General features: G+C 45.7%; 3 protein-coding genes across 20 annotated transcripts in view; 1 reads left to right on the top strand and 2 right to left on the bottom strand.

The window, feature by feature from the left end:
• The window catches only part of SEC31A (SEC31 homolog A, COPII component), a 46,634-nt gene extending 42,827 nt beyond the window's left edge, over positions 1-3,807 (bottom strand). For 12 of the 13 annotated variants that reach the window (XR_015258568.1, XM_086747750.1, XM_086747752.1 and 9 more), the window contains exons 1-4: positions 3,634-3,807; positions 3,057-3,324; positions 2,339-2,421; positions 1,672-1,795 (exon numbers count right to left, since the gene is read on the bottom strand). Coding sequence is in view for 12 of the 13 variants with exons in the window: in XM_086747750.1 (XP_086603876.1) it covers positions 1,672-1,795; positions 2,339-2,417 (203 nt within the window). In the remaining variant the exon portion in view is untranslated. The other variant, XM_086747751.1, reaches the window with a different exon arrangement.
• Positions 3,808-4,236: 429 nt separating this feature from the next.
• On the top strand, positions 4,237-13,130 carry THAP9 (THAP domain containing 9). The gene is made up of 5 exons (XM_086746320.1): positions 4,237-4,316; positions 4,421-4,616; positions 4,716-5,004; positions 5,780-5,930; positions 7,439-13,130. Exons 1-5 carry the CDS (start codon positions 4,237-4,239, stop codon positions 9,399-9,401), a joined length of 2,679 nt encoding a protein of 892 aa, XP_086602446.1. The 3' UTR covers positions 9,402-13,130.
• LIN54 (lin-54 DREAM MuvB core complex component) overlaps positions 12,577-23,246 on the bottom strand; it is a 42,004-nt gene continuing 31,334 nt past the window's right edge. For all 6 annotated transcript variants that reach the window (XM_086746324.1, XM_086746322.1, XM_086746325.1 and 3 more), the window contains 7 exons: positions 22,900-23,097; positions 20,998-21,089; positions 19,703-19,774; positions 17,166-17,268; positions 16,836-16,973; positions 15,956-16,158; positions 12,577-15,393 (listed from right to left, as the gene is read on the bottom strand). In XM_086746324.1, the coding sequence (XP_086602450.1) occupies positions 15,192-15,393; positions 15,956-16,158; positions 16,836-16,973; positions 17,166-17,268; positions 19,703-19,774; positions 20,998-21,089; positions 22,900-23,097 (1,008 nt within the window). In that variant the 3' untranslated portion in view covers positions 12,577-15,191. The remainder of the gene's footprint in view (positions 15,394-15,955; positions 16,159-16,835; positions 16,974-17,165; positions 17,269-19,702; positions 19,775-20,997; positions 21,090-22,899; positions 23,098-23,246) is intronic.

The raw sequence follows: 23,246 nt of genomic DNA, 5'->3' as shown, positions 1-23,246 counted from the left end.
TAACCACATTTTCATTTGCTGCAAACCAAAATAAAGCCTGACAGGAACATTGCTAGCTGGTGCACTTGTTGTTATCTTTAATTTAAAAAAACTACGAAAAAAGAAAATCAACTTCCTTTGTAATGAATTTTCTGGGGCAAAGTCAAATTCTTGTGTTGCTCATCAAGGGAAATACTTTTAAAGGAGCACTGCATCCTGGCTACAAAGAGTGTTTTTTGAAATTCAGTAAACAAATGTCCCTTGGCAAGCCTTGAAAAATCTCAGTCATAGTTAAAACAAGGTAGAACATGGAAATTTTAAAAGATTAAACATCTCATCCTGCTCTCAGCAGGTTAGTAGGACGTGTTAATATTAGCTTTGCCCACAGTGCAGTGCATTAAACAGAAACTGTGGCTGTTTCTAACAAGTCTCACATACTAAAATGCAGACAACTGCAGGGCACAGATTGTGACCTGCCTGGCAGCACAGCTGCTCTGCCAGCCCCATGAATCATTACAAAAAAAACTGACATGGCACAAAGCCAGAGGCCTAACACCTTGTGCTTCCTCCTGCAAAAGCTACTGCAACAGTTATTTACCTGAATCAGGAGAGCATCCTTAAGCAGGGTCACAACCTTACTGCGTGCAAATGCACACGATTTCAACCCCTCTCAAGTTGTTTACAGGCAACACTTAACCTCCAGGAACCTAGCAAGGTTCTTCATCAGAACTTTAGGAAACAGTTGTAGGACCTTAGGTCCTGAAGTTACAGCTTTAGAACAGATAATGAAGACTCAAGTCCAATTAACTTCTCCTCATGTCAGAGGTGGGTGAGACAGAATTTCTTCTCTAGAAGTGTCAAATTCTCACATGAACATACCAGCAAAACACTGTAATTGTCTGCACCTCCAGTCACGTCGTTTCAGGTCACTAGGGGAAAGAGTGGTTATGCTGACACTGTAGTCGGTATGAAAAAGTCATGGATCCAATGCAATCACAATGAAAAATTTAACCTTCTTCTCTACCCACAGAAACATCCAGCATCCAACATCTATGTTGTTTCAACTCACCCACAACGAGTGGCAGCGGCTGGATCAGCCACCAGACAGCCACTATAAGTGCTGCCAAGATGGAAATTGAATGCTCTGATGTGAAAAAGATATCTTTGGACAAGCGCATGGTAAGGAAATACGAGCTAAGTGGCATTGCCCAAGTTGGGAACTTGACTTCCCAGCTGTGAGGTGAAGTACAATACTACACACACAACATGAACCAGTTTAGTTATGTTACAGGAGTCTCCCTGAAATACTTAAATGAAAACAGGATGGGGCAAGGTGAAAAGTTGCAACTACATTTTCATAATTTCAGGTTTCCTTCTGCTCTCTGGAGAATTTCACAAGCTCCCCAAGATAAATTGTCTGCATACATATTCAAATCTACCAGCCAAAGTCAGTTTTTAGGTTTATATCAGAGCATGAGCTGCCTGCAACTGGTTGGAGTCGAAGCTCACTGCCTTCACAATGACACCTCACTGTTTCACAACATCAATGGTGCTTATGGGCCTTCATCCTTCAGTGCTTAATTGCTCCTCTCCTTAACAACTGCAGGTAAATCTCATGAAGTGGCCTTTCCACATGCACCACGAATAATGGTTCCACAGCCATTATTTTTCCCTTACAATCCTACTGCTTACCTGTGAGAGGAGGAGAAGGTGGCACAGGACTTCATATCCAGCGAAGGGTCTGATAAGTCCAACTCAAATATTTCTAGAGAAGCACTTGTACTGAAGGTTGCATCCAGCTGCTGAGCTGATGTACCTGCAAAGAAGTGTGCTTGTCAAGGACAAAGCCATGATACACAAAAGAGCACCTGCAAAAGCAGCACAAGGAAGGGCACAAAAACATCATCCTTGCAAAAAGGAGCCTGAGATGGGGTCAGGTTTCTGCTTCTGTCATTTAGATGTAGTTCTGCATAACTCTTCTCCTTGTGGTTCCCCCTTTGGGAGGTTTTCTTGACCAATACGAACAGGAAAAGCTTTGGGCGAGTGCCTCTTTATCCTTGACAATGTGCAGAAAACAATCAAAGCTACAAATGTGCAGCAAAGGACAGTGAACTAACAGTTAGGACTGCTGTCACCTTACACTGGCAGAAAGAAGAGGATGCTTGCTGCCACTTGCAGCATGCAAAGCACATTTTCAAGTACAGCACAACTGGAGAACTCCACTAAAGGCACTGCACCATACACCCTGCTCCAGCCTTTGGGACGCAAAGTAACTCCTACAGCTTTCAATTATGATCACTTCATGGCAGCCACCACACGTAGCCCGAGGTCTGTTAGCACATGCTTCCTAGAAACTCACCTGTGGCCAGGTAAATGGGGTGCTGCTGAGCAGGGCTCCATGCCTGCATGGCAGTACGATCAACTTCCTTCAGCTTCATCTCACTGGAAAACAAAACCAAGAATGATAATGCCTAAATGGAGTATAGGGAGACTGCACTGCCACGGATTCAGCACTTGCATTAGGACTTGGCAGAAGCTGCCAGGATGATTGTTTTCCTAAAAATATCCCACAGACACTTAAGCCATCCTCTACAGAGCACACCCAGGGAGAAGGGGAGAAATAATTCTCTGTTGGCAGGATAACATTGACACGTAAATGGACGGCTGCTGAACACACCATAACACAGGAAAACGTGGGCAAAGCTTCACCTGCTCTGAAAAACCCTGTTCTAGCAGCATCAAGGCACACACGGGGTACGCTACAGCAGCCCTCAGCCTTAACCCACAAAACAAACCCACCCTGGAGAAAACCCTTACTAAACCCTCGCCGCCACCCTCAGCAGCCAGCCGGATCGGAAGACGAAAACTGGTTTACAAGCCATCACCGTCTCGTTTTTGGCTCTTATTTAACGCCCCGGGGCTCCCCCGGCCTCGGAAACACCGTGCGCGGCCAGGAGCCGCTGGCCGCCTCGTCGACCGGCACCTATGTCCCGTTTCTGACTAGAACTGAAGGAAACAAAAAAAAAAGGTGGAAAACGAGGGTGTCCCCCGCTCACCTCCGCGTCCCCGGCGCTCACCCCCGCGTCCCCGGCGCTCACCCGTCCCGGGCCCGCTCCAACGTGGCAGCCGCAGCACCGCCCCCCGCCCGCCGCCGGCTTCCGGGCGCGCCCTGCGCCTTCCGGGCGGCCGAGAGCGGGGCCTCGCCCGTCCCTACGCGGGAAGCGAGGGCGGAGGGGGATGCGGAGGAGTGTGCGGGTGTGGAGTGCGTGGGTGGGTGTGCAGCCGCTGCCGGCTCCTCCTTCGGGGTGTCCTCCGGGTTTCTCGGGGCAGGAGAAGCGATCGGCTCTGGGGAAGAGGGAGAGAGGCGTTAGGGGCGGGCGGCCCGCTGTGGTGTAGCGGAACCGAGGGAAAGCGCCTGCAAGCCCGGTGCCGCCTGTCCTCCTCAGCTCAAGGGCAGTAATCACGGCCTTGTCATGATGTGAACAGCAGTGAGGCTCATCATCGGACAGGGGCCTGGCCCGCGGGGTGTGCTCCTCCGCCTTTCAGCACCAACACGCGTGACTTAGCGACCCGGCCACCCACCGGCTTTCACAGCCTGGGGCGGGGGACGCAGCTCTTGGCTCAGGGCGCTTCCGGACGCGGCCCCTGACCCACCTCTCACGGCAGCCAGAGCACAGCTCCGCAGCCGCCTCCTGCCGCCAGGTTCCGCGGCGGCTCAGCGAGTGGGTGCTGCGCCTGTGGCGGGTGCTGTCTCGGCCCCATGGCGCCGCTACAGCTCCCGCCTCTGCGAAGCCGAGCGTCGCCGGACACCGGCCCCACTGCTAGGCATCGCTCACCCACATCCACCACCGACTACTGCGGATGCGAAAGACAAGCTAGTTTCCCGGTCCCGCTATATATAGGGACTGGAAGCGGTGCTCCCATTGGCTGCGAGGATCACCGTTTGTCATTGGCTGCTTCTTCCTCCACCGCCGCTACCGGTTGGCTCGGTTCTTCATTCCCTTCCCACCGCCTGTTTCTCTGCTTACGTCAAACCGAGGCGGAACTGTAGCACCGCCACGAACAGGCTGGTATCGGCCACCGCGCCCAATGGAGAAGCAGCTTCCGACAGGAAAGGCTCGGGCGTCGTGGCTCGTGAGCCAATAGGAAGGAGGAAGCTGAGAGAGCGGGCGGTTAGCAGCCAATGGGGGAGCGCGCTCTGTGCCGGGGGCGGGTCGTGGCGGGAGGGCCGGCCGCGGTGGTGGCTGTGGGGCGGCCATGACGCGGAGTTGCTCGGCGCTGGGCTGTACCGTCCGCGACAACGGGCGGAGCCGGGAGCGCGGCATCTCATTCCACCAGTGAGTGCGGCCGCCCCCGCCGCAGCACCCTGCACCCTGCCCGGGGCGAGCAGCTCCTGCCCTCCCTGCCTCCCTCCTTCTCTCTCCCCCTCCGTCTCCCGCAGGTTCCCGGTGGACGCCGCGCAGCGCCGCGAGTGGATCCGCGCCGTGAACCGCGTGGACCCGCAGAGCCGCCAGGCCTGGCGGCCCGGCCCCGGGGCCATCCTCTGCTCGCGGCACTTCGCCGAAGCCGACTTCGAGCGCTACGGGCTGCGGCGGAAGCTGCGGCGGGGGGCCGTGCCCTCCCGCTTCCCCCGCCAGGTGCGTGCGGGTAACGGCCGCGCTCTCCTCTCCCTCCCAACCCCGGTCCGGGCCGCGGACGGTGTGCGGTGACCGCCTCTCCTCTCCCGTCCCCGCTAGGAGCTTCTGGGCGCCGCCCGGAGGAGCGGGGCCCCCGTCCGCGCCGTGAAGCAGCCTCTCCCCGGCCCCCCCGCCGGGGACCACAACTACAGCCTGAATGGGCGGCAGGCGGCGGGCGGGGAGGCGCGGCCGCCGCCGCAGGCCCTGCAGCAGCAGCAGGAGCTGCCTGCGGCCGGGAGATGCTCCCCCGCGCACCGGCCCAGAACGGTGGCGAACGTCCTCCGGGAGCTGGCGGAGAAGCAGCAGCTTTCGGAGGAAACCGTGAGTTTGCTGCAGGCCCAGTTCTCAGGTACTGCTGGGGGCGTTTGCTGGGGCAGAGTGCTTCAGGGTCTGTACTCCCTCCCCCCACTTTAACGTATTTGTTTGACTTTATGGTACCAGTAATCCCCGATTGTTCGACTCCTAGATCCAGTGCTGCAGCGCAAGGGCTTTGCAATTTGTAGTTCTGCAATGCAGCAAGCAATCCTGCAAAGAATTAAAATCTCCCTGAAAAATTCAGTGACTTGAGGCTGTACAGTGCCCAGATCAGACCTGTAACCAAGGCTGTTAAATCATACCGTGCCACCATTCAGCTGATGGATGACTCAAGAATAGACTATACTTAACTATGAGAACTTTGTCTTTTGTGCTGTCCAGAAGCGAGCTCTGTTAACATTAGTAATACAACCTGAAGAAGCCATTTCAAATTGTACAGCCAACTGCAAGTTAATGCCTTCTCTCCTGTTATGTCAATTTTTAAGCAGCACCCTCGTGTAAGACAGTCTTTACTCAAAAGTGTGCAATTACGTTAGATAGGAAAAGAGGGGAAAGATGTGCTGGGGACTCGGCCTCCAACAATGTGGCACACACTCCCTGACCGCTGCCCCTCCCTAGGAAGAGGTGAGGCATGGTGATAACATTGCTGAGCTATACACTTCATACCAGACTTCAGGGCTGAGTGGTTCCAGGGGCCGCCCTGTTGCCTTGTATTCTGCACTGTGTTTGTATTATGCATCTCTTTGTTATCGGCTATTTACTTACTTCAATAAAGCTGACCTCTTTTTTTTTTTTTTTTTTTTAAGCAGATTTGCCTTGTGACTTGCACAGGTGGAGGCAGATGGCAGAATACTCACCAGAAATGAGGCAATTTGCTTGTCTTCTCCACCTCTACCATATTAAGGCCTATGATTATTTACGGAAGATTTTCCCGCTCCCTCACCCTAACAGCCTAGCAAAGTAAGTTTTCATTCGTTAATTCACTCTGAATATATTTCCAGTACTCATGTAGAAATAGGTATAACATCTGTCCTGAAAACATTCAGCGGTAGTAGCTTTTCCCTGCTTTGTTGTAGTAACAGAAACAGAGTGGGAAGCAAATGTACCAGCTCTCTGAGATGAGGGGTATCAGTATTTCTTGACATGTTCTTGCCTCTGGGTCACAGCATGATAATAACACATTCCTCACATTAACAATTTTACAGTAAGTGTGAAGTTTGCTGCATATTTCCAAACGAGTACAGGTATGAAGAATACCTAAATTTCAGGGTCTCAGCTGTTGTAGGGTCCCTGTTCACTGGGGAGGAAGGAGGAATACAAAAAAGCAGAGGTGCTTTACCACATTGGCAGATGCTTTTGCCCTGCAATGTGCAGTGCAGACTTGTGAGAGGGGTGGGATAAGCCACAAAGTGGAAGGAAGGGCAAATATGGGTAAGGTCATCTAAAAGGAAGCAGGAGGTGGCAGTGTTAAGGGAGCACCTGCAGTACTCCAACAACAGCCAAAACCGAGTGAGGAGAGATGGGCAGAGTAAGTGGCAGTAGAGGAAATAAAACTCCTAGCACCATACATGGAAAACTTTGGGACTGTTTTCTGTAAAAGGGAGAAGTCAAGAAGGGAATATGGGAAAGTGAAGTACTACATAAAGCAGTCAGACTAGAGCTGTGTTTTTTCTCACCTTGCCCCACAAGGACTCTGGGAAGTCAGTGAATCTTTACAAGTGTCTGTTTCGAAGTTACAGAGGGGAGATATTTCTATATCACATAACTCAGGTGCATAACCATTGCCAGTAGTTACGCAGGCTCAGAATCTATTACCTGAAGTGCTATCGGACCCATTAACAAAGAGTGAAGTTGTAACACAACACAAAACAAAAGCTGAAGAAACGCTGCCCTTACAGGTTTTGAGTCTCAGACTCCTGCAGCGCAGTTGGAGGATGCCCAACAGATACACAGATTGTCCATGCCAGCCTGTGAGGGTTTCACACAGCTTCCTCCAACGGAGGTAGTGGACAGAGAGTGTATTGAGGAGAGTAGCATTCCACGTGGGCTGCCAAGGCTTTCACATCTTCCAAACTGGTTTAAGATGTATGGTATGGAGAAAGCCAGTTGGGAAGGAGAGCAGCCTGGTGTTGCTGGCCCTCTGCATAGCCTGATTTGTGTTTCTATATCTGGTTTAATTTTTTTTTTTTTCCTGTTGTCCTGATGTGTACATTAGAGAGACAGGATGCTGCTTTCTTACTTCCCTCCACAGTCAGTACTTTTGCTTGGCTTCCCATCACTAGGATGTGAGAAAATAAACTCAGACTATGCTTTAAGAAAGGCAGGACTGCTTCCTTTCTATTCCATGTCTTAGCCTGCTCTACAGCTCTGGACGTGGCTGACCATGTCCTAAGTGATACAAGGTGCTGATTGTTGCTTCAGTTTTCTCGGAATCACATCTTCTAATCGCATACTCTTTTTTTTTCCAGTTGGCTGTCTAATAATGAGGCTGCTGCAGGCTTCAGCAACAGCATTTTTCTCCGCCTTCAGGAAAAGGTGGAGAGAGGTGAACAAGGCTATCGCTACTGTGCCCTGATGGTACAAGACATGTCCCTGCAGAAGCAGCAGGAGTGGGACCCACAGACCCAGCACCTGACAGGCTTTGTTGACCTGGGAGCAGGTGTCCTTGATGCTGACGAAGCTCCGCTCGCCTCAGAAGCAATAATCCTCATGGCAGTTGGCATCTCAAGTCCCTGGAGTGCTCCACTTGGCTACTTCTTCGTGAACAGCACGACTGGCCACTTACTTGCTCAGCTGCTTCGTCAGACCATCAATAAGCTGAACAACATTGGCATCACGGTGCTGGCTGTGACGTCAGGTACCACGGCTCGTGGTGCTGAGACTGCCAGAGCTCTGGGGATCAGGATGGATCCTGAAAGGATTCAGTGCACATTCCAACATCCGCCTGGCTCTATTCACAACATCATGTACTTCTTCGACATTTGCCATGCGCTCCAGCTGGTAAGGAATGCTCTGCAGTGCTTCCAGAAGATAGAGTCACTCAGTGACACTGTGTGGTGGCAAGATGTGGTGGAGCTGGCAGTTTTGCAGGAGCAGAGGGTATTGGAACCATGCAGTCCCAAGTTAGGTGAACCTGGGAGTGAGGAGAGTTACTACCTGAAGGTCAACCTTGCTACCCCATTGTTCAGCGAGGGTGTTGCTGATGCACTGGAACACCTTCAGAAGCGGGGCCTGGCCTCATTCCAGAACTGCAGTGGTACTGTCAAGTTTGTGCGCTTGATGAGCTGTCTGTGCGACATATTTCATGGCAGAGGTCCCTGTAGAAGGGGTCTGAAGGGGCCTTTGCTAGCTGGAAATTACACCAAAATAAGCCACCTCTTTAACGAGGCCAAGAGCTTCTTCGTCACCTTAACAGACTCTATGGGGAAATACATTATTAAGAGCAAGCGGAAACTAGGATTTCTGAGTCTCTTGCTCAATGCAGAAAGCTTCAAGTGGCTTTACACCAACTATGTGTGTCTAGAAGGCACTCCTTCCCACCACCTCCTGTCCTATGCCTTCAGCCTCGACCCGCTGGAGCTGTTTCTCAGGGCCCTCCAGCAAGCCTGTGGCAGCAGCGGGAGCCCCACCTGCACTGTGTTCCAGGCTGCTTATCACAAACTGCTGGCCAGCTGCAGCCTGACACCAGGCTCACCACACAGCGGTGGCTCAGGCATTACGAGCTATTTGGACATATCCCTGTCTCGTGGGAGAGATCTGACACTTGGCAGCATTTGTGCTCAGTATAACCCAGCTCATGGAAGGACACTGGCAACAGAGTACCACTGTTGTGCAGGCTTTCTTTTGCATGGCTCTGCACTGAGTAATGCGCTAACAGACCTGTCACTGTACACACAGAGCGTCACCTGCACCTCAGGCTTCATTGCTGAGCAGTTAGCCTCTGACTTGCAATGCGAGGCTTGTCTCGCTTCCCTCTTTGAGTCAGATGAGAGCAGGCTAAGATGTGGGTCGGTGCTCTACATAAAAAAGTTAGGTGGAGTGAGTCTGCCCTCAGCAAGTGTGTACCACATAACAAGCATTTCAGAACGAGTCCTAAACCAGTATGGCAAAGTAGGAGATGGCAACAAAAACACCAAGCTATGGCATTTGTCTCTAGAACAGAAAGTCTTTCAGGAGCTTCTGGGAGGAAGTCTCCTCTTCCCCACCCTCACAAAGCATTTGTTTAATGGGGAATTGTGTGTCAACAATCACTACACAATCTTAGTAAAGGAAATAACACGACATTACTTAAACATCAGAACAAACCACACCAAACACCTGAACTTGAAACACCACTGTGGAAAGCACAGATTGAAGAGACTGAAGGGAAAACATTTGCTTCCATCACCACTGGGCAGCCATCAGTCGAGCCAAACCCACACAGGTTCATGAGTACTCAGTGCTGTTCCAAGGATGGCTGTCCCCTACTGAGGCTCAGTGATGGCCAGATCTAGGCAACATATGTGAGGAACTGATGTGGTATCTTCCCAGGATTTGGCTGGCAAAACTGGTGTTGATAAGCAGTGATGTGTTGGGCCACTGCAAACCACCTGTTCAGTTTGTCTGAGCAAAGCAAGGAAGTTCATCTGATCCTGTGTTCCATCTAGCAATCCTGCAAAGCAGTCACGTATTTCATGAGACTTGCATGGCAGGTCAGGATGAGCAGTGGTTGATCAAGATGCCTGGGGAAGTGGCAGGGGACACTACAGAGTGTCCCCCAGAGGTGCTGGATGGCTTAGTGCTGTGAGTGCTCTTGTCGGGAGAAAACTGATGCATCTTCATGGGACTGAGGGGGATCATGTGTGCTGGCAATTTGATTTCACCAAAGCAGATCTGCTTTAAAAAAGCTGGAGGCAAGAAAGCTTGCAGCCCTTTTATTTAAAAAGGAAAATAAAGGAAAATAAAGAAAATGGCACTCAAGTTGTACACAGCTTACTCTCTGGGCAGGAACCCCAATGCACCAGCATATGGGTGTGCTGCAGGAGGGCAAGCGTTTCAGGTCTCATTACGTGGCCCCGTCAGGTCACCTGCTCAGCTGTGCCACATGTCCCCATCCTTCTAGAGCTGGCTTGTGTCCTGCAGACCAGGGCATGTGCCAGTCTCCTTTTCAGATTTTGCTTCCATTGATACTTGAATTATAGGTTTGATGCCACCACGTAGGACAGGCTTCTTCAGTCAGTTCATTTCTGTTGCAAGGAAGCTGCCTTGATATGCAGTGCTTTACCTGGAATAGCTAAGTTCAGCGTAACTGCTGCTAAATGGCTTCCCTTTGCCATGCAGAACAGCAGTTGCATCCATAGAGATGGAAGGTATCTATTTCCCCCAAAACTCTGGCTGTTCAGTTACTTTTGATCTGCATGTTGAAGGTGTGATGAAAATGGTGATCCACCATGTCCCAGGGCAGGAATAACATTCAAGGTGCCATTCTGCCTACCAGAGACTTGACAAAACTGTCCCTGATGAGTCTGGGTTCTTCCTCCTCCCATTAGTCCTACTCATTCATGGTGGGAGCAGAGCTGCTGCAATGAATTCCTCAAGCTCTGCTTTTGAGAGCAGCACCACCACAAGAACTTCATGCATTCTCTGCTGAGAGTGGCAAACTAAAACCTCTAGACTTTTTTTTTTCCCCGTCTAATTACCTCTGCAAAAAGCCATGTTGAAGCCATTGCCATGTCACTGCCATGGACTCATTCCAGCTACAAGAGACTGCAGGAAACTATTTCCCTCCCATACGTACATTTTTTAGGATAACTGGCAAAATGCTGCTGAAATTTCTGTGGTAGATTGGTTGCACTCATGTAACCTAACATTGGCATTGCCTAAACCTCCAGCCCCAGTATGAGCTGAACTGCTGTAGGGCACAGGCACTTCCTCGTGCAGTTTTTTCGGCTGGACATAAGCTTGCTGTGACTTCCTGTTTACATCTGAGGGAGCTTGTCTTGCTCGATTCATACTGAGCCTGCTCCCAAATGGGAGGCTCTTGCATGAAGATGCGCACCAGCTCCTGGCTGCTGGGGTGAAGTTGTGAACACAGAAGGTGAGCTGCACATAAGGCTTCCCCATCTCTGAATTTCTCACGAGTTTTGTACAGTCGGTGCTGATGGGTGAACTCAGCTGGAAACTGTTGCACAGATAGACTCATGTCGAACTTTGTGCATTCCTGTGGCTGACCTGCTCGTACCCATGACCACCACAGTTCACACATCCTTCTGCAATTCACTGAAATATTGATGACAGAGGTTTTCAAGAGAAGTTCTACATGGATTGGTAGGATGACATTTGAGCAAGTGTATTATTAGAAAAAAGTGTGGCAGTTATCTAATTAACAAAGCTATCCAATATTATAAGAAAGCCTGACAGTTGTTACAGGAATGCTGTAACAATTGCCATTATTGTAAAAGAAAATAAATAATAATAAAAAAAAATATATACAGAGTTGCTATTGCTCACCACAGCTACTGCTGACTATACTCACACTGCAGGAACTGTCACATTACAGTAGAATTTTTCAGCATTCATAACTCTAAAATTGTGACCAAGTGATTTTCTGCACCACTCCTTTCCCCATACTGTCTTTTGGACACTGCTCTCTCTTCCCAGCAACTCCTTGCTCAGACATTCACCATCTCTCTCTGAAACACCTTCAGTCTTGCTAACACCGCACCCTCAACAAGGTCCATAGAAACCCACCCCTAAGTAACTCGGAGCACATCATTCCTTCTCTCAGTCCTCTACTGCAGCCTAAGGTAACTGACAGTCTTCTCTGCCGGCAGCTGGTGTGCTAGGAAGGAAAAGCTCAGTCCAGTAACATCTTTTGTTCACTCAACATCCTAATGAGATTCTTAACCCTCCCTGAGCATTGATCATATACTGCCTTTACCAAGCTGCTAAAAAAAGCTGAACGTAGAAACTGGATGCACAAAAATAAAACTAGGTTTTACTTTGCAGAAACAAACCACAAGCTGTCTTAACTGATTGTATTCCTTAATGCAACTGAGTAATACAGCTTTGCAAGAGCGGCTGACAAAACCTCTTCCCCAAGAGAGACGTAAAGACAGAAATGCCACAAGAAAACAGTGCATTGCATCCTGCCAACAAGCAGTCTAAGGCTCTTGACAAAGCTTTGTGTCTTAAGTTTTGCCTGGGGTCCTCAATGAGCTCTGTGTAGCCCCCTGCTGTCTTCAAGGGCACTGCAGAATGGTCTTGCACGTCCTTCTGCTCAGTCTGAGCCTAACTCTTGTCCAGCTAGTGCACATGAAAAAAAATACGCTTTAACATTAAAGAGTTTAAAAGAAATTCAGAAATTATCACATAGGCTCAACTACCTGGTGCTGGCTTGGTTGACACATTTTGACCCTTTATGACCCCACAATGTGCTACGAATTGCTATGTATGACAGTATGCCAGTAGCCCAAGGGTTTTTCCTTGGTAGGATTCAATCTCATACTGAAAATCCAAGCCAGTCATTGCATCAGAAATGGGCCTACTGTTAACAGATTTATTTTGGTATTTCAGTGAAAATCATCTGTGTGTATATCTCAATGCTGAAGGAAAGGAGTGAAAAAAATTCACATTTACAGAATAGTATAAATGTTTATTTTTCTTTGTGATTTATCTGACTGTTTTATTTGTACAATATAGAAAAGTGTATTCTTTGAATAGGTCTAGTAAATATAAATTCATTTTTTCTACTTTCAGATGTAAACAGAACTAGAAAATGAACCCTTGCCTCATTCCCAATTATTTTTATGTAACTGGGTGAACTTGACTGTAAATCTTGTCCAGTAGTTTGAAGCAAATGGCTAAGGAAAGTACAAAAACCAGTTCACACATTCTACACCAGGGAGAGGGGAGAGAGAAATCCAAGCTTAATATTAGAGAAAGCTTGTTCAAAACAAAATAGAAGAACTAAGAGCATTTGCACCTTCAAAGTCTTTACAAGCAAAATATTCTCAAGCAATGCCATCATACATAATTACAACTGTAATTAAATTTCACAAGTGTTTTTGCACATTGTATATAAATACACATCACAAAAGGTGCAATTTAGAGTAAGACATGGAATATATACAAAATTAACATGGATTGAAGTCTAAACAAATGAAGGCATATTGCAATCTGTTTGAAAAATAACATAAGTAGGTATTACTTTATTCACTTACACTAATTTACATTTATACAAATCTTACTGGACATACTATATTAGGTCACTAGAAGTAAACTGAATATCCGCACTATCTACATGTAAAGTTACTGCACTGACTTTTTAGTAAATCCGAGTCCTAATTATGAAAAAAAATGGCATTTACTTGCACAAGAGGTGGATTCCCTTTTCAGAGGTTTTTACAAATACACTTGCTATTTATGCTCAGGGAGATGTTAGTAGATGACAGAGCCCTTCAGACAGTGACTGGCAGGTCAAACTTTGCAAAGGCCACTCAACAGGCCCGCCACGGGTGCTAGCCACCTCCCAGGCCCTTCACACCCCTGAGGCATTTCCAGGAGGCACCAGAGAAGGGTCAAGGAGAAAGGGCCTTCTGCTCAGTGCACAGGACTGTGGGGTGAAGATGGGAGTGGAAGCCTCCTCCCATCCTGTTGCCATCACACATGTAGGCACTTAGCTCTGCTGCTGGTTTGCCTGGCCCCTACCTTTCCTCAGCCTGGCCCTGCTAGAAAACCTGGAGGAAGAGCTCTGCTGAATTTCTCTGCATTTACAGTTTTACAGGAGGAGGAATACAAAATCCCTTTTGGAAAAACCTAACTAGTTCAGGCTGCAGTGAGACACATAATAAAAATGCCTGCGATTAAACATGGTTATTGATGTTCATGGTAGGTAAGTAGCCTACCAAGTTCATTTTGCAAATGTATTCCACTATCAAAAATGCAATCTGAGATTGCCTGTAACAAATACTGAAAAAATCCCCTGCCCTAGTCTATACACACCTATAGTTGACCCGCACAGCCCCCTTGCTTTGTGTAAAAGGATCCATGTGTCTGTTTTGGTAGCAATCCTGATTCTGTGCTAGCAGCCTCTCTGATCACAGCACTCTCAGTCATTCTAAAAAAACCCTAAAAAAACCAACCTTGCACCAAGTAAATTGCCAACATACAGAGAAGCAGCATCCTGAAAACCCACAACCAGGCTGAACATGATCCCTACCTGCATTTGCAAGTTGATGCGGATGCAGATTGTCTTGAGTCTTCATTAAGACAACTGTGGTTCCACTGTGTCCGGTGACCTCAGCTTAAACACTTTTCCAGCATTACAGCTTGATCCTAGAAAACACAACAGATTGCACAGCCCTACCTCCAGTGAGGAATTGGGCTGCTGCAGACCTCTGAAAAAACAAGCTTCACCTAAGCAACAGCATCCATCTGCTGAACACTTGGGTAACACTGTATGCTAGGCAGACAGTCCGGCATTGTGGCATGGCTGCCCTTCCTCACTTCTGAGAACAGGCCACTCTCTTAGCCTTCAAGTTCCAGCTTAAAAAACATCTGAGCTCTTGGCCACATTCCTGTTAAAAAATTCCCATGAATCCCATTTGCCTCTAAACATCTCGTGCCCTGCTCCAGCGAGATTCTCTACCACTTGCCCAATGCTAAATCTGCAAGCAACTCCTTTGTATTTGACAGTGCTCCAGGCACTACAGGAACGTGCTGTTTCAGGTCTGAAATAGAAGTACTACCTTCCACTTAGATGCTCATTTTTACACATTTCCTTTCAGAACTATCTTGGATACACTTGATACCTCCTTATTAATGGGCCTGTCGCCAAAAGCATCACCTGGCTGTTGACATCACACATGTTTTCCTATGCACAAAGTGATGCAACTCCACATACTGTTAATAATATATATTATAATAATTTATATATGCCCTTCAGGCAATTATTCTGGGGGAAAAGGGAGAACACATCTCATTTTTAAGAAACCCAAGGTAAAACCTGTACATCAGGAAAAGAATTGACCTTTAGGCAGTCTTAAGTAGAAGAGGATTTAGCTAAGATTTAAAAGGCTCTACATCTTGTTAGAAAAGATTTTCTTGGTTCAATCTTACGCAGGTCAATTTACAACAAGCACCAAATTAACAAATATTATTAAATCCTCTATGCTAAACCAAAGTGTCCTTGTGCCTTAAGTGTTCCATTCAGTCCGCTTCACTGTGACTCATGTGCACGAGTCAGCAGTTCATGGCACAAGGGTCACTTTTGGACTTCCCTGCAGAGTTAATAACTCTCATCAAACAGCGTCCAAACTCCTCCAGGATCATACGCTCTGCTGCAGCTTTTGACTTGCCCATCTTCTCCGCTTGCTCTGCTTGTGCGAGAAGGCATTCGCAGGTTGCATCAGCTACCTCCTTTGTTACAAACGTAAAGGGCAGCCTGAAACAAAGAAGGATCCACTCACTCTCAGCAAAAACACACAATGTACCTAACTCCAGGGCTGCGCAACTTTTTAGTACAAGGATTGATGAGATTTCTTCTGTCCCATTGCTTCCAAGAGCCTTTAGAAAACCAACAGGGAGTGAATAAGCCACATTTACAGTCAAATGAACTGGTGGGCCACGTGGTGCCTGCCTCTATTGACATACCTTTCGAAATAGACTTTGAAATACTGAGTACATAGAATAATTCTCCAGCTTTTACTATACGAGCAGCTCAAGGATTACATCTTCTCTGTAAGTGGGACACTTGTACTTCATGCTTTCTGTGAGCACATGGGCAACCACAAGAAGATAACGCTTAGTTATGTGTTTGAACACAGCTAAGCTTGGCATACCCCAGGTTCCACAGAAAGCACGGTTATGGGAACAAAAAGTTCCATTCACCTGAGTACTCCTGCTTCTACAGCTTATACAGATAAGTTTCAAAGATGACAGGACATGTCTGTTACATACATCAGAAAAAAATGTGTTAGAAAAAAAAGGGTGCTGCATTAACTTACTTCCCACCACCACTGCTGAGTGCTGGTGTTGGCCTTGTCAGCAGATCTGAAATCTGGGAAGATAACTTGGTCTTTGCAGCAGTCTGCTGCTGGACCCTAACTTCTGCAGCATCTGCTAAATGCATCAATGTCTTTCGCTCTGGACTTTCTTCAAAATTTTTACAGCCAATGCATTTGCATATGGAAGAACACATGATTTTTGCCTGAAAGAAACAAAGAAAACATGAGAAACCTTGACTCACTTTATGACAAGCCACAATGAAAAGATCTTGTTTTAATATCTTGTCAATTAGCCACTAGAATAAACCACTAAGCTGTAGTTTTCTCTCTAAATTCTCACCTCAAACTGACATACCTTCCCAGAATGTATACTTGAATCAAATTCAAATCAATGGTTTCCCCACTCATTGGTTTCTTTACCAGCCTACTGTTTCTGGTGGAATTTGGGTGGTTGAGCTATGAGAGACGTAAGTCTGCCACTGTCTCTACATCCACAGACTGATCAGTTAGCTTACGCAACAACAACTTTTGTTTTTGTCTTCCACAGGCATGTTCTATCCCAAAGCGTCTGCGGGACACTGCTTCAATTCCTCCTAGGGACTTGGTGCAGTAGATTTCTTTAGAAAATACTGCTCTTCAGTGAAGGACAAATCCAAGCCTGAGTTCAAGGTTGCTACATGGTTTAAAATAAAACTTATACAACAAAAGTGATCAACTAATTGCTTTCTATGTGCAAACTGCTGGAAGAAGAGATAACATTATAACAATAGAAAAGAATAGTGAACATTATAGCAATACAAAGAAGAGACAAAGCAAATCAGAAAAGTCACAGCACCTAAGGTAAAAAGCCAGTATCTTTAAGATGAGATCATGTTCATACCTCATAACATTCGCAGTAGTTTTTGAGACATCCTGAGCGTTTACAGTTGCACCCTTTGCTGTGTCTTCGATCCGATTCCCCTTCCTTTCCTTTCCCTATTTTGGGCTTGAAGGCTTCAGGGTTTCTGTCAAGGCAGGCCTGTAAATGCAGACCCAAACAGTCAGTCACCAAATGCGGGGAGCAGAATTTAGAGGTGCAATAAAAATACTTAAGCCTCACACATGTGGGAGGAGATCAGGGCATTATGCACTCACTCTGCCCTGTGCCGTAGCTTCAGAAGACACAAGCTAAACGGCTTTCATCCTGGGGACAGGGGAAGAGGCCCCTCACCTTTATTGCTTTTTGCCTATCATTTTCATGGTCCAGGTTGTTATAACAATTTGTACAGTTGCAGTTATTGCAGAATTCACCGTTCGCAAAACAATCACAATACCTGAAACAGAAGATGCAGAAGGCATTTGTAAACATGACCAATACATTGGCACTAGTAACGATGGCAGTAGCAGAAGTTCCTAGTCTGGTGATACGCACACGCACCAATTAAGGTAAGGGTCACTATGCTCAGTTCCATGTGTACAAGTGGTATCAGCCTCATTGTAAGGCCTAAATCCTTTAGCATAGGTCTATTTGCTGTCTAAAGACACATATATCTCAAGGGTGTCAGTCTGAGCTGATATTCACATACCACATGTCCACATAGCATCAAGAGAAGCTAATGAAACTTTTTTCTAGGGCAACTCCTTGGTGGCTAACCTACATATTGAGGGCCATTCTGCCACAGCTACCTCATAGCCAGTTCCTGACCCAGCTAGTTCAAGTCAGCCTTCAGGAACTCTTATACAGCCAAAACAAAAAGGCAAGTGATTGGAGTGCCAATCAACAGGCAAACTAACATAGCAATGAGCCTTTTTTTTGTTAGTTTTGCCCATAAGCTGTTTGCAGCTGTGAACTGAGGCAGGGTTCACCAAAGCAGGAATGTAAGAATAGAAAAGAAGTGATACACCTCATAGACTTTGAAGCACAGCTAACTAGGGGAAGGATCTGGATGAGGATAAAGCTGTAGTCATCAGACTTCTTAAAGAGACAAGTATGTGAATAAAAAGCAGCAAAACACTGATGGGAAAGGCCAATCATCTTGCCATGCCTCTTATGTACCTCTTCTACCTCCCCTAAAAACAAGATCTCACCAACCCACAGATCTGATAAAAGGAAGCACTGCATTCATCCCCAACTCAAACATGGCTTTGGGCCACGACAAACTCCGGCACGTTTCAGTGCTTCCAGTACCACCTCCAGCTATAGCTGATGGAAACTGCTAGTCCTGTTCAGTTGCTTTTCAAATCCTGCTGGGAGTGTATGTTCATTTTTAGGAGCCTAAACCCCTTGCTTCCTGTGGCTTGCCCAGGGTAACACTAAATGCAAGAACTAGATTAGGGTTGCCCTAGACTCCACTACAACCCTTCATCTGGTTGAATTGCTTTTTGGTCATTTTTAGCACCCTGAATGGTCCCAGGAACTACATCAAAAGCTTTTACCACCTGTAATAGCTCTCCTTTCTGTCTTGTTTAAAATTCAGTAGTGGAATGGTCCTGGTTTCTAAAACAAACAGCACCAGCATCAGCTCTGAGCATCAAGTGAGCAAATAACTTCTCGTCTTTGTAGAATAGCTATGTGCCTACCTGCAACATTCATTTATTTGGGAAAAAGCAACTCCCCCTTCCAGACAGGAAAAAATTTTACTAGTGAGAAACCACCTTTGCCAGAGTGAATTAGCCATTTGCTCTGCACCAAAGCCTAGCCACTTAAAGGTATAATTACAGTAATGTACAGGAAAAGTTTGTTTCCAAACAGCATTTTGAAGGTGCAAAGCATCATCAGCAATGCCATTATTCTCCCAGAATTTCTAGAGCATTCAGGTGCCAAAAACTAAAAGTGGGAACCCCTAAGCTTCCAACATACATTTGGCACTATGAAGTCAGTCATGTATGTTGTAAAACATCTGAAAAAAACAGCTACACATCTTCCTGTTTACCATGTCTTCTGTGCAACAGACAACTTTGAGGCTAGGAAGCACAGGGCAGATCTCCCCACATAGAGGTAGGGTGCATTACATGAAAACAAACACAAACTGAAAAGTTTAAACATGCTTTTTAACTTGGGTTCAGAAACTGTTGCATCACTTTTCTTTTAAGAAGCACACCACCGATTTCCTCTTAATGGTCTTAAGATTCAGGGAACCACAGATTAATTTCAGTAACTACTCCTGTTATAGTACCCCCTCCCCCCAAAAATTTGGTAAAATGACTTTGCCTCAAGTTAAAGATACTTAGCTTCTCCTCAGTTTAAAATGCTTTTATGTGAAACTCATACAAAGACACTGAATGGAATAGCAAAATACGTCATGAGGATGAGCAAGACTCAGAACTATCAGTGAAGAACCACTTCTGTATTCAGTCATTTAAGAAAAGATATAGAGCCCAATTTTTCTGAAGTACTTGATACAGCATGGTATTACTGATGCGCTTCACCAAACACAGTAGAGGCACACTGATGATATTATGGGATGTCATTTCAGTCATAGCAACAACAACTGCTGAGTGGAATTGGCTCCACCATGCAGGCAACTAGGCTGCAAAGCTAGAAATTTCTAAAACGTTAGGGTCCATATGGCTTGCAAGAGTTGCAAAATTACACAGGCACTGCAACATCTTCACCAATATGAACAGCAACCTTAAATTAGCAGCTAAACCTAACATTTCTGACATACTTAAAAACATTATTTTCTGATACCTGGCATAAATTTGTGATGTCAAAAATATGGCTAAGAAAAACAAACAAAAAACAAACAAAAACCAAGCAGTACTTACAATTTCAAACATAGAGACTTAGTACAATTGCAAGGCTTCCTGGGGCGGTTTGCAGATTCAGACGGAATTATTCTGTGGGGGGAAAAAAGTGCATTTATATACACACACACACTGTTTTATCAGTTTATTTTTATTTTAAATTCAAGTAAATCACTCATAATAAAAACTCCAAGAAAATCTTTATATTCCCCTTGCATTACGTTTTTGGCTGACTGCATTTAAGAAACTATTATGCATAGTGCCTTTATATAGTGCCTGTGCAGCCCAGAAAGAGCTTGGTTATTTGCTGCAAATCTGCCTAAAGTAGAAATGAGGCTTAAAGTTACAAGAAGCATCATAATAAAAAACTGGAATCAGGGAAAACTTCCCCAGAACCCCTGTACATGCAGGGGTACTAGATCCAATCAAGGTTCACACAATATGGTGTTCTAGTTGGAACTGGAAAAAAAAAAAAAAAAAGCTCCAGAATAATGGGAAGGCAAGCCAAAACATGGTATTCAGTTTAGAGATAAATTTTATATCAGACACAGTCTTTAACTGCTCTTAAAACTTGGATTTTGTGTCACTAATCTTTTTTGATGAGATTTGTTCCATCCCTATCCAGCAATTTCTGCACGTAATACCAGGGAGATTAAATCAAACCCATTTGTTTGAATAGCTGCATCTGGATTGGGGATTAGCTTGCATCAGTTGAGGCTGCAGCAACAAAAAGCACCTTAGCATTTACAATTTCCAGCAAACAATAACACAAAAGGACTGTGCAGAACAGCTAAGCCTGCTGGATTGGCAAAGGGAAAATAATACATTAGCAGTTACTTTCATCCTTAAAGGAAAAATACAAGCCTGAAAAAAAACCAAAGCCTTCTATCAGGATCCATTTTGGACTTTAGTTCCATTTTGCTGTTCAGCTGGATTTTCTGCTAAGCATTTAGCTTTTATATCGTCCAGCACCTCTTTTCTAGCAATGCTGAAAAACAGTTGAGGCCTGTACCTCCCAGGTGCTGATGCAAAAGAAATAAGCAACAGGGAGCTTTCAGGGTCAACTTCCTGCTACACAAATTCAAAAAACAGAAAGGAAAACACAGCTTTGATCAAGAAACTGGCTCAGTTGTCAGACAGATCCATATTCTTTAGTCAGAGGTAATACCCACACCACAATGTACTTGATTTTCTTGGAAAATCCCTCTTAACACCTCAGCTCCCACCCTTCTTTATAATAGGACTGAAAGAAATTGCTCATTCAGCAGCCTATACTGCAGGCTTGGTTTTCTTCCCACCCCCTGAAAAACACTCACCCATTGAATGGTAACCGTGCCTGGGACTGGATACTAGACGTTCCTGTAAAGCCAGTGTTGCTTGCTATAGATACATACGATGATTGTTGTAGCTAACAAAACAAAAAGGTTAATGCATAGCGTAAAAGAAATTAAAATATACAGAAGACGATGTGTAGCTAGTCTTTTAATTAGCTTTCCAGATATTGTTATAAAAATAATATGCTTGTAAGCACAGTTTTAGACATTTGTAGAACTTGGACGAGGCAGCAACCTCCTGCCTCCATACTTAGCATAAAAACATTGTTTTAGATTATATTTTCGTTCTCTATTACAGTGTCTACAGCCACACAAACAACACAGACTGCACACAGAATATTCAGACCACAAACAGTTCCAGCTGCTAAAACCATGCTCATTTCCCCACTTCTTTTCCTAAGCAAACCTGCCCCTAACAGAGCAGGATCACTTCCTGCACAAATTACTTTAGCAGCTTCCTTAATATACAAGCCACTTACTACAGAATTAAATAAATGCAAGTAAAATGATTTACATTCCAACTTCTCTGCATACCTGGACCCACAGTTTGTTTTTCACATTAAAAACTCAACACCTCATAGGAACCTGCCAAACGACACTGTTTTGGGCTACCTTCTTTTGCATTACCTACGCACAGCCATCTTCTGCTGGTGTAGGTTCTGATGACAGGCTGGTACATAACAAGATATGAACCTACCGGGGCCTGGCCAAAGGGGACAGATTGTAGCTGGAACACAAAACCTCTGAGAGGTCCAACAAATTGTACTATTTAGTTTAAGATAAGATTTGTGGAAGTGGACTGGAAGGACACACTAAGAGTCTTCAGGGTAAAACTACAGCTGTTACAAAACCAGAAGGGAACCAGAAGCGAGGGTGGTACCAGTAATGTCATGAGCTGACAGAGGCTTTGTTTGTACAGACTGCCTCGTCAGCCTTCAGCAAAAGGTTTCATTTATTCTCCTTTTCATTCTGAATGTTGGTCAGGTCTTCACAAAGAGGAAAAAACTAATCCCTAGACCTGGCTTGGTGTGACTGGTACCTCCTGCTCCTGACCCCTCGTAATGTGGTTAGCATAAATGACACCATTTTATAATGCAACCAGCTATTCTCTGTGAGCGAGCAGGTCACATATTTGTTCCCTATCCTCCCCTTATCAGACCCTGAAGGTCCTGTGAACCAAGTAGACAAACCAAACAAGTTTCTTCTTCCCCTCACTACCGGCCTCAAGATTCCTAGGCACCAGGCCAATTACCCTCTTTCTCACTGGCCAGTCTCAGGCACCCGGACAACCAGGTAGTGGTGATGACCCTTTCACAGAACAAGGAAATGTAACAGCACACAAGAGCATTGTCTATAAAATCAAGCAATTACAAGCCCTAAGTGAGGAACTTGGGCCAGAACTGTTGCTGGACAGTGAGTCCTTTGACACCCCGGTTGCCAGGGATGCCTCCACTGACATCCGCTTCCTCTGACGACTGAGTGACTCGTATTCTTTTATATGATTTTTCAAGTCTAATCGATAAAGCAAACCATGTATTAAGATCTGACCCGATCTGCAAAAGGTCTGGATTAGGTGATTAGAAATTACAAGTTAAGTTGTATTATAAATTCTGTAATACACTACTTACAAAATTGTACTACACTGATTCTACTTATAGAAATCCTGTACTATTCTGATTATAAATTCAATGCTATGCTAATAAAAAAATCCTACTCAGAAAACAAAATTTTAATTGTAACTATGATTTAGTGTCATCATCATGCTGCCAAGGATCCCTAAAATAAACTGTCTGTCCCCTTGGTGACAGTTTGGGAGTAAGAACCTTTAAGAGTATGTTCCACAACAGCACTATTTGCTTATTTATATCTGTGTTAACACCATACCTGTGTAACATACTGAGCTGGAAGGACTGCATATCCGACATTTCCTGTGCCAGGTGCTGGTGCCAGTACAGTGCCTGGTGGGAGGTTGGTGAGGTTGGGCTGTATCTGTGGCAGTGGAGTGGCTGGCATAATAAGTCTTTGTTGGGGCTGACTAGTAGTAACTATCTGGGAAGTTGGGTTGATCGGTTTGGGCACCACCTGGAGAGGAGAATTAAAAAAAAAAAAAAAAAGAGGTCTTTATGAAATAATTGTTTTGTTGATTCAGAATGCACTTTTATTAATAGAACATTTCATTGCTGTGTTGAAAACAGACTTCTTTTTCTGTCCAGCCAAAGTAAGTCAGGAAC

The sequence above is a fragment of the Chlamydotis macqueenii genome, chromosome 4, assembly GCF_036417535.1.
Source record: "Chlamydotis macqueenii isolate bChlMac1 chromosome 4, bChlMac1.mat, whole genome shotgun sequence".
NCBI classification, from domain to species: Eukaryota; Metazoa; Chordata; class Aves; order Otidiformes; family Otididae; genus Chlamydotis; species Chlamydotis macqueenii.
This window is presented reverse-complemented; position numbering and strand designations above follow the sequence as displayed.

Bases quoted from the DNA above. Each gene is read 5' to 3' on its own strand.
- THAP9 (XM_086746320.1), top strand. From the start codon at position 4,237: ATGACGCGGAGTTGCTCGGCGCTGGGCTGTACCGTCCGCGACAACGGG. The intron at 4,617-4,715 runs GTGCGTGCGGGT...CGTCCCCGCTAG, and splicing joins CCTCCCGCTTCCCCCGCCAG to GAGCTTCTGGGCGCCGCCCG. The intron at 5,931-7,438 runs GTAAGTTTTCAT...TTTTTTTTCCAG, and splicing joins CACCCTAACAGCCTAGCAAA to TTGGCTGTCTAATAATGAGG.